The sequence below is a fragment of the Bubalus kerabau genome, chromosome 13 (assembly GCF_029407905.1).
Source record: "Bubalus kerabau isolate K-KA32 ecotype Philippines breed swamp buffalo chromosome 13, PCC_UOA_SB_1v2, whole genome shotgun sequence".
Classification (NCBI taxonomy): Eukaryota; Metazoa; Chordata; class Mammalia; order Artiodactyla; family Bovidae; genus Bubalus; species Bubalus kerabau.
The window spans coordinates 37,408,231-37,425,086 of NC_073636.1; the positions used below are offsets into that span (position 1 = coordinate 37,408,231).

The window sequence follows — 16,856 nt, forward strand, 5'->3', positions numbered from 1 at the left end:
TGTAGAGGCAACATTGTGGGCCCAGACGGGGCTCAGGAAAAGAGCATGAAACAGGAGCAAAGGGGGCAAGGCACAACTTTTGAAAGAATGACATAGCCCAAGGGCATATTATAAACTGATTAAGATGACAGACAAGTCAAATTCAACTAAACCTTGATTCTCAATCTGCAAGCTAAATGACACACACAGAGGTGACAGGATAGTTCCAAGGCACTATCCAAAGACCAAGGCGTGGCTGGTTCTCCAATTGTTGGAATGATCCTCCCACTCATTAGCATATGAAATCACCCAGCTTTCAAAAACTAACCACACCACATTCCCTGGCCACTGCACTCTGTGATGGCCCATGCCCTATGGAATGTGCTTCTCTCTAAATCTGAACAAATCTACCTCTTACCTATCACTGTGTCTCTCACTGAATTCTTTTTGCAATGAGACATCAAGAACCTGAGCTTCATTAGGTCCTGAAACCAGGCACTGTGGGTTTTTGCCAGGCTCAAGTCCCAGTCAGACACGACCGAGTGGCTAAGCATAGCACAGAGCCACATGGTTTTGAGTCCCAGTCTTAGGTAAACGGTTTCAAACACAACTTTTCCCCTTCAGGAAAGATGATGACCTGCCCAATACTTAGTAAGCAGTGGCATAGATGGAGAGAGGAGCTGAAGGATGGGAGGAAAAAGCAGTGGGAAAAACATGCTGAGGAATCCCCTTCAAAATCTGCTGGAGAATCTGCTAAATACCTGACCTGTGCTCACAGTTTTCATTGGTCTGATTCTTGGCACAAAGAAGATTAAGGACAGAAGAACCCTCACCCACTTGGGCAACAGGTACTAAGGCACAGCAGATAGGAGAGCCTTCAGGACACACCTGCCAGAGTCCCTCAATGCACCCAGTGCCGCTTGCCTGTTTGCAGGGGGTTCGAGGAAACAAGAAATGATAGATTGTTTAGGAATTAAGATTTTGTGAGCTATATGTCCTCCTAGCCATAGGGGTGAGGACCCCCTACCTTAACCAGAAGTCTTCTGGAATCTGAGACTGAGCCACGTGAGCTTTCTGCCACATTTGTTTTTGCTGTCCTGGCTTCCAGCATGCTGGGCTTCTTGTCACTTGCATTGCACTGGGTTTTATTCACATTCAGCTTCCACTGTGGGAGCTTTCGAAGAGTTGGTTTCTGCTGTGCTTGGCCTCCACCTCACAGGGGCTGAGCCGAGGTTGTTTCAGCCAGGTGAAATCCAAGTCACAACACAAGCTATGTCTGGGGAGTGTGTAATTTCCTTGGGTCTGTCTCTCTGCAGCAAAGATTTGAAATGGTGGGCCAGTGTTAGAGCTTGGTTACAGCTTAGAGTTTTATTCAGCAAGCAAAGGAGAGTACACCCTCAAGGCATGAGGGCGGGCTGACCCCAAAGGAGAGACCTCAGTCCTTCTTGGCTTCCTGCTTTTATCCATTTGTCTTCCCCCTCTGAGTCTGCTGTATGTAAACTGGGCCAGCCAGGAGGGCTGTTTGTTTCACCTGAGACTCTCACTCTGGTCCTCAGATTTACTTTTGTTCCATTTTGAGGGGCATTTTCCTTTCTTTGTCTTTTAGCCACCACCATTTTGGACTCCCTTTTCCTCTTCTAACTACCTAACATATACTATTTCTAACATAAAATGTACCATTTCAAAAACCATTTTTAAGTAGACAGATCAGTGGCATTAACTACATTCACAGTGTTGTGCAACCATCACACTATCTATGAATATTTTCCATCACTCCAAACAAACTCAGTAACCATTAAGTAATATTTCCCCATTGTCTTCCCCAAGTCTCAGCTAATTTTTAATCTAGTTTCTGTTTCTATGAATTTGCCTATTCTAGAGATTTCATATAAGTGGAATCATACAGTATTTGTCCTTTTGTGATTGACTTATTTTGCTTATCATAATGTTTTCAAGGATTATCTATGTTGTAGCATGAGTTCCTTTACATGGCTGAATAATATTCTATTTTATGTATATACCACATTGTTTATCTACTTATCTCTTGATGGGCATTTGAAATATTTCTACCTTTTGATGCCCATAATCACAGAAGCAATAGCAAAATTTACCCACAAAGAACACAGGGGATGAGAAATTAACAATAAGGAAACAATGAACATAACTGTTGATGCAAAAGTCACATTTTGAACAGTGTTTTCTAATATTGCAGAATACTGACCAAAATATATGAATGCCTGGTAGTATACCATTAGGGAGCTTCACACTTCTCGGCCATGTCTCAGAACTGGTGTAACATCAGTTTCTTATTGAAGAAGAAATATCCATGAATGAAGGCCTGGGAACAGATGATTTCCTGTGATGATGTAATATTAATGTTCTACACAAAAAGTGGAAATTCCATGTAAAAAGTGGGTTTATTGCTTAGAAAACTGTCTTATCATTTATATCTTGACGGAGGGTTTCCATATGTTTTATATATTCTTGTAACCAAAACTCTGTAAGGTTTTTATCTACATACTCACTGTTTTCAAAATCTGCCAGATGACATTTTCCCAATTTTTGCCTTGTTTCTTTATCCCAGCATTCAAGAGTCTCAGTAATGATAACCATAACCCTGGGACCATAACTTGACAAATGTTCTTCTTCTACATTACAATATGGTGTGATATAGGAGTTGTAACTTGCCAAATTTTGGAGGTTCAAGTCCTGGGTGTTCATTGGAAAGACTGATGCTAAAGCTGAAACTCCAATACTTTGGCCACCTCATACGAAGAGTTGACTCATTGGAAAAGACCCTGATGCTGGGAGGGATTGGGGGCAGGAGGAGAAGGGATGACAGAGGATGAGATGGCTGGATGGCATCACCAACTCAATGGACATGAATTTGAGTAAACTCCGGGAGTTTATGATGGACAGCGAGGCCTGGTGTGCTGAGATTCATGGGGTTGCAGACAGTTAGATACGACTGAGCGACTGAACTGAATTGAAAGCTTCCTGCACTTGGAAACATCCATATATACTACTTATGATGTACAAAATGTATAGGAGCACTACAAAAAACTTAGACTCAATGCTTGTGAGAAAAGGACTAAAATATTCTCTAAAGAATAGATTCACTGGATTCCATATGTAAAATAGATAGCCAATGGGAATTTGCTGTATGGCTCAGGAATTTCTCACCACAGGCATTTCCCACCACAATCTCCTCCCTCACATCCCCTCCATCTGTCTCTCTGCAGTCAACAGCAGCCCTCGCCCTGGGATTGCTCCACAGTCCCTAAACTCCAGCTCCCAGCTGCTGTACCTTCCAGGGGACCTGCATCCCTTTCCAGGGTTTATGACTGCCACAAGGACTGTCTGATTCTCATTTTATTTATGCTGCAACAGATCATCTGTTTCACTCTCAGCCTTAAATGTTTCTCCTCTGACTCAGGTAATTTTTCCGATATGGGGATCAGACCCCTGCTTCAGTTCCCCCACCAGCTGAGGGCAGGTCCAGTCCTCCTAAGACTCCTGTTTTCCCCCCTAGTTCCTTCATCCTGCTGAGTTTTGCGTGGTTCTGTATATTCTTTTCCACTGGTCGGGTACTCCTGTCCGCTCTCAGCTGGTGTTCTGCATGCACTTCTGTGTCTGAAGATGTATTCCTGATGTATCTGTGCAGAGAGGTGTACTCCATGTCCACCTACTCCTCTGCCATCTTGTTCTCTCCCCTCTTAGGATATTTTAAATAACATTTTTTTAAATGGTATTTCCAAGCCAAGGAAACGAGCCTTTGGTTTTAGTCTATTGACTATTCTTAATAGTGTGTTTTCATCATATTGGATTGGGGCAATCAGGAATACTGCAATTGGTCTTTGTTAGTGGCTTTTCAAACTAACTTTCAAAAAAAGGTTAAGAATACTGAGATAAAATTAGACCATGAGCAGCTCCAAATACCGTCACAAGAAATAATCTGAAAAAGTGTCCTGAAGATGTACGCTTTAGCTGCAGATAGGACATACATCCCTATTATTGTTGAAACTGCACTTTGTAAATGTAAACACAGTGTAGCCTAGCAGATACAATGCCTCAATGGGTTTTCAGTTTACTGAGGGCTCTGAACTGGAAACAAATGCATAATAAATGTGAGCAGAAAAGTCAAGGGAAAACCCTATACAAATGACAAGATTAATCATGGCTATGATATCAAGATTGTCATTCCAGAAGGCCATAAACCCATGATGCTCATAATCACAGAAGCAATAGCAAAAGTTACCCATAAAGAACACAGGGGATGAGAAATTAACAATAAGGAAACAATGAACATAACTGTTGATGCAAAAGTCACATTTTGAACAGTGTTTTCTAATATTGCAGAATACTGGCCAAAATATATGAATGCCTGGTAGTATACCATTAGGGAGCTTCACACTTCTCAGCCATGTCTTGGAACTGGTGTAACATCAGTTTCTTATTGAAGAAGAAATATCCATGGTTTGAATGAAGGCCTGGGAACAGATGATTTCCTGTGATGATGTAATATTAATGTTCTACACAAAAAGTGGAAATTCCATGTAAAAAGTGGGTTTATTGCTTAGAAAACTGTCTTATCATTTATATCTTGATGGAGGGTTTCCATATGTTTTATATATTCTTGTAACCAAAACTCTGTAAGGTTTTTATCTACATACTCACTGTTTTCAAAATCTGCCAGATGACATTTTCCCAATTTTTGCCTTGTTTCTTTATCCCAGCATTCAAGAGTCTCAGTAATGATAACCATAACCCTGGGACCATAACTTGACAAATGTTCTTCTACATTACAATATGGTGTGATATAGGAGTCGTAACTTGCTGAATTTTGGAGGCCTAAAGCTTCCTGCACGTGGAAGCATCCATATATACTACTTATGATATACAAAATGTATAGGAGCACTACAAAAAACTTGGACTCAGTGCTTGTGAGAAAAGGATAAATTCTCTAAAGAATAGACTCACTGGATTCCATATGTAAAATAGATATCCAACGGGAATCTGCTGTGTGGCTCAGGAAACTCAAACAGGTGCTCTGTATCAACCTAGAGGGGTGGGATGTAGAGGGAGATGGGACAGAGGTTCAATAGGGAGGGGATATATGTATACCTATGGCTGATTCATGTTGAGGTTTGACAGAAAACAACAAAATTCTGTAAAGCAATTATCCTTCAATTAAAAATAAAGAATAGACTCATTGGATGGATATCAGCTTTATGTTCATCTTGGAGAAAATTACATGGGAGGCAGAAGGACTTTTTTAATGAAGAATATTTTTGGTCAGGAGTTTCCTGCTTCTTCAGCCAGTGTTGACAGACTACTTCTCTTTTATCATCCATGGCCATAAATGCTCCAAAAACAGGGCGATGTTATAAAAATAACAAAAGAGCAGGGTTGTTCTTATATAAATGCAAAAGTATTGTACAGACTCGAAAGAGGCCATAATTCCTGTATAGAAGGCCAGGACATTGGTGATGGTGGTGGTTGTCATGGATACTGCCACTTTTGAATAGACATTGGACATCTGTTCGCTTATGCTATCCATGTCATCAACTCCAACACCTGTTAGAGAAAGAAACAGTCTCTGTACATTTTTAACATCCATTAAAAATTAACAAGATCAACTCAAACCATTTTCTTTGCCTGTCTCTCAAGGTTTCACTGATTTTGCAGTGTGCTTGTGTGAATGAATGACATGTCCTAAGCAAAGCAAGTGATGAGCCCTGCTCTGGGGTTTTGCAGTGCCTTGAAATGACTGAAGGCAGACCCCCAAATGGGAGCCTTGTTGGGGTTTATATACCGACCTCCCAATGCCAAGAGACACCCAACATCCCTGCAAGAGCAGTGACCAGAAATGGGCGAAGCATGTGGACTGAACTTTCTTTTCTCGGTCACCTTTTCCTGGTCTCTTTGACCATTCCATAATTGCATGGGGAATTAGAACTACTAACCTAATCTGTCGGATCATAGACTTTCAAGGGACTTGTGATCCATGCCGTTATTCTGTACTTTTACTTAAACCTCAAACTATATGGATGGAAGTGCCTAGCCTTGCTAGGAGCTGAAAGTTGCAAGAGCACATTTGGGACTGAGGTGGAGCTCTAGTTTCAGGAACGTCTCTCAAACTAGAGGCCATTCTCTTGGCTGCTTGCCTCAGGGCCCAGGGTCCTAAAAGTAAGTCTTTGTCATTGCTGTGCCTCTGATCTATGTGGGTAGCGGCATTGCTGGTGACCATGAGGTTTTTGAAGACACAGATCGGTAATTGCAGGATCTGGTCAGATTGGAAGTAGGGTGGGTTTCTTTCTTTGGTAGGACTAGCTCTTGGCAGACCAGAGAAATCTCTCCAATGGCTTGTCTCTCAACTCCCTAGATATTCCTTTTGTGAAATCACTGGGAATGAACTGGAAGGATTGGCCCTAGTAGCTTGGGGACAAAAATCATTTTTTTCTCGCCGGCCAACCCTCCACTCCCTCTTTTGCTATCACATATACTGGTGTGGCAACACTCAGAAGAGACATCTTGGGTTTTTATTCATCTCTTTATAACTCAGCACTTCTACTGTCATCAGGACTATACTCAGGAATGTGCGCAGGCACATGGAACATTGATGCTTCCCCTAGTAGTCCTAGCTTGGGAAACATTCCAGAAAACCTACTCTGCTCCACCCTGGGTGGCATCAGAGGAAGAGTGAAAATCAGACAAAGGTCTTAATGGTGAGGAACTGGACATCAGTCTGAGATGCCATAAGGTCTACCCCTGGTGCATCTCCACCCTGCCTCAGTGGTAGAACTGTGAGGTACGGTAAGGCACCTGTGTTGGTAAGGGACAGATTAAATCTGAGCATGGAAGGAAAGCTTCGGTGGGAAGTCTGTCTACACCCCCACCTAGAGCAGGGAGGGATGCCTCCGGTGGAAAGAAGCCATGGCTGTGGATGCCACATTTTTCTCTTTTACAGATGGGAGCTAGCAGTTCCAGAATCACTTCTTTAAAATATATTTTAAAGAGCTGGGACAAGTTTGATCCCCAGAGTTTAAAAAAGACACGCCTGATCTTTTTCTGTGATACTGAATGGCCATGGCACCCTTTGGAAGATGGGGAACACTGGCCAGTTGAATGGTCTCAATTATAATAGTTTTACAATTAGATCAGTCCTGCAGAAAACAAGAGAAATGGGTAGAAATGCCATATGTGTTGCTCCTTATCTCTCTGCAAGGCATGCCAGACTTATGTCCTAAGGGTTCAGATTTGGATGTGAAACCTTCAGCTACCTCCTGTTCTCTTACTTTGCCCCTGTACCTGGGGCTCCCAACTAAACAGGCTGAGTCATGGTGCCCTTCCAGAACAGGTTGCCTCAGTCTCAGTAGAAATTCAAACAGTCCCAATTCATAGAAGCCTTTATAGGACTAACTTTATGATCTTACTTGGAGAGATATAATGTATGTCTTGGGACAGATGCTGACTCCTGACCCGAGAACTCAAGTTTTGGGAGAAGCTACTACTTTTGGAAATGAATGGCTTGAGCATGAGACAAGGGGAAAGAGGGAACAAAAGAGCCCTCCTCCCTACTGAGAGGCAAGCAGTTCCCACAATAGAGCCAGACTGGGACTAAAAGGTAGGATCAGAACCACTTTGCCAGGTGTAATCTTGAAGGACTCAAGGGAATGCACACTAAGACTTTAAACTATGCTAAGTTGGCTGACATAAAACAGGGAGAGAAGAAAACTCCTGATAAATTCCTAGATAGACTACAAGAGGCTCTCTGCTGATCCCAAAAGGACAGAGAAAGGAATGATCTTAAAGATAGATTTCTTACTCAGTCAGCTCCAGGTATCTGTCATAAGTTACAAAAACAGGCATTTAGACCAAATCAGTCTTCAAAAAACTGTTACAGCTGGCTCAGATGGTATATTATGGTAAAGAATACGAGGAGGAAAAGAGAAAAAAAACCTGGCAAAAGACTGAAGCCCCCAAAATGTCTGTTAGATCCACTCTGAAATGGTCTGAGGAGAAGTGCCCAGAGTAACCCAGGTGAAAAGGGGTGGACTTATTATTATGGTGGAAAGGAGAGGCATCTCAAGCAGGATTGCCCTCAGGCATCTAATCGGCAAAATGACCACACCTGAGGAGAGATTGCCCTCTGAGACATAGGACCCAGGGTTTGGACTCTCAAGGCAATTCGGACTGAAAGTGCCTGGGAGTCCCCACACAAGCTCCCATCCTAATTATACCTGCAAAACCTGGGTATTAATAACTGGGGGCCCAATCAGTCGACTTTCTTTTGGACACTGGGGCAACTTCCTCTGTGCTCAGTGAAGCCCTTTGTCTGCTTTCCTCCTGATCCACTACTGTAATGGGACTGTCAGGATAAGCCAAACACTATTATTTCAGTCATCCTTTAAGCTGAAACTGGAACTCTGTGCTGTTTTCTCAGGAGTTTCTGATTGTGCTGGAGTCTCCCTCATCCCTTCTAGGGAGGGATATACTGAACATGGTCCAGGCTTCTGTTTTCACGAATATGGAGCCTGCTCTTTTGATTGAACAAAATGTAAATCCTAGAGTGTGGGTTGATGGAAAAACTGCGGGTTGAGCACAAAATGCCGTTCCTGTTATTATCAAGATCAAAGACCCTCACTTATTTTCACATCAAAAGCAGTATCCACTAAAGCCTGAGGTTAAGGAATGGGCAAAACCTTACTGTACTGACTTCTCACGAAGTAACTGGGATCTTAAACTCTAAAGTTCAGAGCAACAGTGGTCCATCTTAAAGCTACTGTAACTCAAGGAGTGTCAAAAGTTCTAGAAATAGACTATCACTTACACTGATCCTGGAGATCTCAATCTTTAGGAAAGGTTGAAAAGGCCAAAGCTGTTATTAAAAGACATCTGTGTAAACTAACTCAGGAAACACAAGACAGTTGGTTTAAAGTTCTACTCCTGGCTTTAATGAAGGCTTGAACTGCCCCTAAGAAGAAGGGACTGTGTCTATGATAGACTGTTTTTGTGCACAGATATTGTAATCGATCCTAAAAACTTAAAATAAACTATATGACTCAGCTTTCAGCTTTTCAACCTCCTTGTCAGGGAAAGGCTTCGTGTGGAGGGTTTCTCTGCTTCAAGGAAAGGACTTTCTTCAACTCTGTGAATACCCTCACCGACAACAATCGTATATGACACTCTTCTTGAGCTGATGACATCGAACAATCCTAAAATGGACTGATGTAACCATGGACATAATGTAACTTTTAATTTTGATTATGTTTTAACTTGGTTTAATGGCTATTTTGCCTTACATCTGTAACTGTAAAATGGGGTTTGTCTCTAACCATCTGAAAGCTTTTAAGTTACTAAAGGTTGTCCAGGCTCCTACGAGTACCACAGCGTCCTCCAACTATTACTTGGGGCCCCGGGATCAGAGACCCTCAGGATGAGGGTTAGGAGAATATGTTCCCTCAACAACTTAGGGATGATGCCCGTCAACAGCAGGAAGTAATTATGGAATGAAAACGACAGCCCTTTCTCTTGGCAATATGATTCTCTTAAAAGAAAAGGGGGGAATGTGAGAGTCAATTCCTAGGTAGGTTGATAAGTCCAGGGTCCCTGAGGAGGAGGAAGGAGTCTGGGGCTCTCAAGGAGAAAAGGACAAACGTTCTCTTCTACACTGCTTTCTCTTAGTGAATATAACAATATATCTTGCTCGAGGACATGTTTCTCCTTAACAAGAACCTTCTGACTAATCCTGTCATCTTAAAATGTTTATTATGGGAGTGGATCTGGTAAGATCTTTGCATTGTTCATTCTAATCTTGTTAATTTAAGATGTATATTGTGGGAGTGGGTTTGGAAAAAGTATATAAGGTCTTGATAAGACTAGCTGGGGGGGGGCACTCTGCTTCCCCCTTCTGATGTCTATGTCAGAAGCTTTCTCTGTCCCTTTTTATACTTTAATAAAACTCTGCTACACAAAAGCTCTTGAGTGATCAAGCCTGGTCCCTGGTCCAGAATAAGTTGAATTTTCTTCTTCAGAGATCACAAATCCAACATCTTTCACTGAAAGCTATCATAGGATTAGCCTGTTTTTGTTTTTTCCTATTCTATATCACACTGAAATGCACATACTTATTCTATTTTGTGACCACCTTTCCAATAAATAGGACAAATTCCCAGAAGTATAGTTGGTGGGTCAAAGGTACTCCATTTTAAATTTTTAAGTCTTTTGATTTGTTGCAAAGTTATATTTTAAAACTGTACCAATTTACAAATTTTCCTCAGCAGAATGTGTTCATTTGCATACAACCTTCCCCAAACCTACAGTCTTACTATAATATTCATTAATCTAAGAAGAAGAAAAGGTGTTTCACTTTTGGTTTAACTTGAATCCCTTCATTAATCAAAAGGCCAAATATTTCTTTCTTATATTTTGAATGATTAGTATTTTGGATTCTGTGTGTGTGTGTGAAATGCTTGTTTATGTCCCTGGTCTGTGTTTTTCCATTTGGGGTACTAGATTTTTCCAACTCTTAAAGGCACATAATTCCATTTGATTTTCATTATCTCCTGATTCCTCATTTTGGATCTGTAGAGTCACCTATATATAATTATTTTGCTTACTCTAACACAATACCCTTCCTTTACCCACCCCACATCTCCATATACACAGTGTGCAGCCTCACCCTTTGTTTTATTCACCTAGAATAAGAAATGGTGAATTTGCCGCTATGATCTCATATGGTACCCCAACATACAACATCAGGCCAAAGCCGCTCACCACCGCCAAGGCAGCAGAAATGACTCCAAAGGCTGCGACCCACATTTTGTTTCGTATACAGTCACACCTGTAAATTTCGAGGGAAAAGTCATGGAACTTGTGGTGGTAGCTTCCATACTGAAATTCTAGGAATTCATAACATCTTGACTCAGACACCTCCTCAGAGCCCTCTTATGAAATAATTCCCATACCTGTCTGCTGGAGAACTTTAATTTCCAGGCACTAGCCCAGACCATCTGAACAAAAGAAGGAGGGGGAGGAGGGGACAGAAAAGTTGGGAATCGGTGCTGTTACCAAATTACACTGGTTGATTCTTATGCAGCGAGCCAAGCATGAATCCACCAACTGACCTTTCAGAACCACAAAGATATACTGCTGCTGCTGCTAAGTCACTTCAGTCGTGTCCGACTCTGTGTGACCCCACTGATGGCAGACCACCAGGCTCCCCCGTCCCTGGGATTCTCCAGGCAAGAACACTGGAGCGGGGTGCCATTTCCTTCTCCAATGCATGAAAGTGAAAAGTGAAAGTGAAGTCGCTCAGTCATGTCTGACTCTTAGCCACCCCATGGACTGCAGCCTACCAGACTCCTCCATCCATGGGATTTTCCTGGCAAGAGTACTGGAGTGGGGTGCCATTGCCTTCTCCGAAAGATATACTAAAGCATTGCAAATAGCTACTTCCACTCTGATCTTCAAAGGAGTGTAAATGGAAGCAAGCAATATGAAAGTGCCCACGTCTAGGTATCCTCTCACCAACCTATGAGTCCACTTAGCCATAAACACAATCCTAAATAGCTCCCGTATGTCAAAGCTTGTTTAACATATATTGTGGCTAACAAGAAGTGAAAGCCTCCTTCTAGAAGATTTTCGTGGTTCTCCTCTGCTAGAGACGTGTGCTCTAGAAAAGAGGCTGTGTGTGTGTGTGTGTGTGTGTGTGTGTGTGTGTGCTCAGTTGATTCAGTCATGTCCAACTATTTGTGACCCTATGGACTGTAACCCACTAGGTTCCTCTGTCCATGGGAGTCTCCAGGCACAAATAGTGGAGTAGGTTGCCATGCCCTCCCTCTAGTGGATCTTCCCCACCCAGGGATCAAACCCAAGTCTCCTGCAATGCATTGCAGGTGGATTCTTTACTGTTGAGCCACCAGGGAAGCCCAAGAAAGGTGGCTACTAACTGCAAAAAAAAAAAAAAAAGTAACATGTGTTCCATTTTGTATAGCACATCTTATGCCTGTTTCTTGGTTGGACCAACAAAAGTGGGAATATATATACAACATTTTAAAAAGACTGGATTTAATACTTTAACTCCCCAACAACCACAACTTTACATCTTAAAATATTGATGACAATCTCTAGATTTCTGTTTTACTTCATTGTTAACTGCTTCAAAGCAAATGACAGATAACTGCCTCTAGAAACTTTTAGTAGGATAGGGAAACTCAATTTGATTTGAAGACTAGCAAAGTCAATTATGGAAAAGGAGCTACTGATTCCCATAGAGGAAGAGTATAACTAAAGACCTTATACATGCAGGCCACATTAAAATAACTAAACTTTCTTCTTATTAAAACAGCTATGTGTGTCTGTATTTCACTTTTTCTCAAACTGCTGGTGCTATTAGTTAAACTCAGGGCCCCAAATCAGCATACATACACACACACACACACACACACCAAAACAAAAGGATTTTTTTTTTTATTACAGAAAAAAATTTGATTACAACCAATACTTTCTGTGGACTTCCCTATAGCTAAGATGGTAAAGAATCTGCCTTCAGTGCAGGAGATCTGGGTTTGATCCCTGGGTCAGGAAGATCCCCTGGGAAAAGAAATGGCAATCCACTCCAGGATTCTTGCCTGGAGAATCCTATGGACAGAGAGGCCTGGCGGGTACAGACCATGGGGTCACAAAGAGTCAGACATGGTTAAGTGACTAACACACACACACACACAATACTTCCTTAAAGCAACAATATTGATTTACAGGAGTTTAAGATAAAAGTAACACAGATAAACCTTAAAATCAGAAAGATTAACAGGATAAAAGCTACATATGACATGTTTAGCCCTATTATGTCTTTCAGGTTTCTGGATTGGTGGTATAAATTTTTCAGAAGATGGGGAGAGTGAAGTATATTATTGGCTAGAGATATTTGACTTTGACTAGCTGCTGTGTTGATTCTCCATAAATGACCTTTATTTTAATAATCAATAGGCAATGGAAGGAAAGATATGAATGTAGAACACTAATGAACACACTTGCAGATTTTCTAGTCCCCAGAAAGGACTTTGGTTAAGCAGTTTATCAGAATGACTTCAGAGAGTCTTAGAACTTTAGATTCCTGCAGTCCTGGAACACAGCTCTGCAGACTCTGATCTACGGTTTATAGAGAAGTTGCAGAATCCGTGTGTCTAAAAATGTCTTCATGTGATTCCAGTGCTCAGGCTGACTTGGGCATCACTGGCAGCAAAATGACCAATCCAAACAGCTCACTATTAAAAGCAGAAACTACACATTAAAGAAAGCGTAAATCAGGAGTTCCCGGGTGGTCCAATGGTTAGGATACCTCAGTGCTTTCACTTCTGGGGCCTGGGTTTGCCCCCCAAAAAGGCATCAGTGGATGAAATGAAGGATAATAAGCTATAATTTATACAGAATATTAAATACCCAAACAATAGAAGTAAGTCCTTCCTTGTCAGCAATTATTTTAAATCTAAACAGATTAAATTTTCCAATCAAAAGGATATATTGTCAGAATGGATAAAACAGCATGATTCAACTATATGCTATTTACAAGAGAGTCTTTTTAGATCCAAAGACATAAAAGGACTGAAAGTTAAGAGGACTGAAAAAGATACTCCATACAAATAGTAACCAAAAGAGACTTGGAGTGCCTATATTGATAACAGACAATGCAGACTATTTCAAAAACTGTTAGAAGTTTTGAGACATAAGGGCATTACATATTTATAAAAGGGCCAATTAATCAAGAAGATATAACAATTATAAACATAAATGGACTTCATAACAGAGATCCAATATATATGAAGCAAATATTAACAGTATTATAGAGAGAAATATATAGCTCTACAATAATAGTTGGGAAATTCAATACATCACTTTCAATAATGGATAAAACATCTAGGCAGATAATCTATAAGGAAAAGTAAAACATACAAAATATCATAAAACTTATGAGCTGTGGTGGCACCAGTGCCCGGAGGTACCTTTATATTACATTACAAAACCAGAGAAGATCTCAAGCCACCTTGTGCATTTAGACACCTTGCGGAACCAGAAAAAGAAGAGAAGGCCAAATGCAAAACTAATGGAAGGAATAAAGCAAGAACAGTGGTAAATAAAATTGAGACTAGAAAAACAATAGAGAAAACCAACGAAGCCAAAAGTTGGTTATCTAAAATACCAACAAAATTGAAAGACATTTATCTAGAGTGATAAAGGGGAAAAAAAGATACAAATAACTAAATTAGACATGATGAATGGGGACTTCCCTACTGAATTTGCAGAAATAGAAAGGATTTAAGAGATTACCATAAGCAACCTATGCCAAGAAACTGGATAACATAGATAAAATACACAAATTCCTAGAAATACACAAAGACATACACTGACTCAAGATGAAACCCTCAATAGAACATGTAACAAGTAAAAGGATTGATCCATAGTCAAAAACCTCCCCCCACCTTCAAAGTAAAGTCCAGGACTGATGGCTTCACTAGTGAATTTTGTCAAATATGTAAAGAAGAATTAACATCAATTCTTTTCAAACCCTTCCAAAAAACTGAAAGGAAGGGAACACTTCCTAACTGTTTTGATGAGGCCATGATTACACTGATAGCAATGCCAGACTAAGACATCACAAGGAAGCTACGGATAATACCTCTTATTAATATAGATACAAAAATCCTCAACAAAGTTCTAGCAAACACAATTCAATAAGCATATTAAAAGGAGTATATGTCATGACCATATGGGATTTACCCCAGGAATGGAAGAGTGGTTCAACATGAGAGCATCAATCAATGTAATACAGCACACTAACAGAACAAAGGATAAAAACCAAATGAATCTCTCAAAAGGTACAGAAAAGGCACTTGACAAAACTCAATGTCTTTTCATGATAAAAACTCTCAAAAACAATGAATGGAAGGAAAGGTCCTCAAAATTATAAAGGCAATTACGAAAACTGCATGGCTAATGTTATACTCAATGGTGAAAAAAAAAAAAAGAGAGCTTTCTCTCTAAGATCAGGAGCAAGATAAGAACGCCCACTTTCATCGGTGATATTCAAAGATGTGATGTCCATGTGTACAGTCTTCTCTTGTGTTGTTGGAAAAGGGTATTTGCTATGACCACTGCATTCTCTGGGCAATTAGCCTTTGCCAATAGAGTTTTTCTGTATACAGTCAGCAAAAACAAGACTGGGAGCTGACTGTGGCTCAGATCATGAATTCCTTATTGAAAATTTAGACTTAAATTGAAGAAAGTAGGAAAACCACTAGACCATTCAGGTATGACCTAAATCAAATCCCTTATGATTATAAGTGGAAGTGAGAAATAGATTGAAGGGATTAGATCTGATAGACAGACTACCTGAAGAAATATGGACAGAGGTTTATGACACTGTACAGGAGACAGGGATCAAGACCATCCCCAAGAAAAAGATATGCAGAAAAGCAAAATGGCTGTCTGAGGAAGCCTTACAAATAGCTGTGAAAAGAAGAGAAGTGAAAAGAAAAAGAGAAAACAAAAAATATACCCATTTGAATGCAGAGTTCCAAAGAATAGCAAGGAGAAATAAGAAAGCCTTCCTCACCAATCAATGCAAAGAAATAGAGGAAAACAACAGAATGGGAAAGCCTAGATCTCTTGGAGAAAATTAGAGATAGCAAGGGAACATTTCATACAAAGATGGGCACAATAAAGGATGGAAATGGTATGGACCTAACAGAAGGAGAAAATATTAAGAAGAGGTAGCAAGAATACACAGAAGAACTATACAAAAAAGATCCTCATAACCCAGATAATCATGATGGTATAATCACTCACCTAGAGCCAGGCCTCTTGGAGTGTGACGTCAAGTGGGCCTTAGGAAGCCTCATTACAACCAAAGCTAATGGAGTTGATGGAGTTCCAGTTGAGCTCTTTCAAATCCTAAAAGATGATGCTGTGAAAGTGCTACACTCAATGTGCCAGCAAATTTGGAAAACTCAAGACTGGAAAAGGTCAGTTTTCTTTCCAATCCCAAAGAAAGGCAATGCCAAAGAATGCTCAAACTACCACACAATTGCACTCATCTCACAAGCTGGTAAAGTAATGCTCAAAATTCTCCAAGCCAGCCTTCAACAGAATGTGAACCACTTTTTATTAGACTTACTAAATTAAGATGCATCTATTTCCTAAAATAGTTTTCAATCCTCACCAACATTATTCTCATTTTACATTTATTGTTGTTACAGTTATTGTACACACTATGAAATCTTTTTCATAAAAATGAACATGAAAATGAAATGAACTCTATCATAGCAATGTCCATTACTGAGCTTCCTCTGATAGGGTGATTTATCATCAACATGATTTTTAATGATCTAATTTCTGAGGCTCAATTAGGCTGTCCATCAATTTTCATGAAAGCAAAGTATTAGAAATCATCTGAGTTGCAAAAAGATTTAATACTAAATGAATAGACTCATTCATTTTCTCAAAAACAGCACTCTGTCTGGCACCTGAGAAATCTGTGGGCCCTGGAGAAACTCATCACAGTAAGCAGAGGGAGAGAGGCAGGTCTCACCTTTATGGAGAGGTCTTTGTAGAAAGCGAGACCCTCCACCCCACTGGGACCACTCACCACCTCTCAGCCCTTGGCAAAGCAACCTCTGGAAAGTCGGCACAGGCAGGCTGGGGATCTTCAATCTCTTTTTAATCCATATACTGATGTAACCTTAACAAGCATTCACATAGCACTAAGCACGTGGGGGCCCAATTGTGAAGGTTACCCACTTGAAAAACATTTAGGAAAAGCTCCTTTTTATTTCTCCCTCTTAGAGACTTGCAATCAAACCAGAATATTAAAATCT

At 40.5% G+C, this 16,856-nt stretch overlaps 1 protein-coding gene across 1 annotated transcript in view; it reads right to left on the reverse strand.

Moving 5' to 3' along the window:
• Positions 1 to 4,966: 4,966 nt before the first annotated feature.
• Positions 4,967 to 16,856, reverse strand: part of LOC129626171 (ankyrin repeat domain-containing protein 26-like) — a 66,007-nt gene continuing 54,117 nt past the window's right edge. Inside the window, exon 18 of the mRNA XM_055545375.1 lies at positions 4,967 to 5,556. Within this exon, the coding sequence (XP_055401350.1) occupies positions 5,312 to 5,556 (245 nt within the window). The 3' untranslated portion in view covers positions 4,967 to 5,311. The remainder of the gene's footprint in view (positions 5,557 to 16,856) is intronic.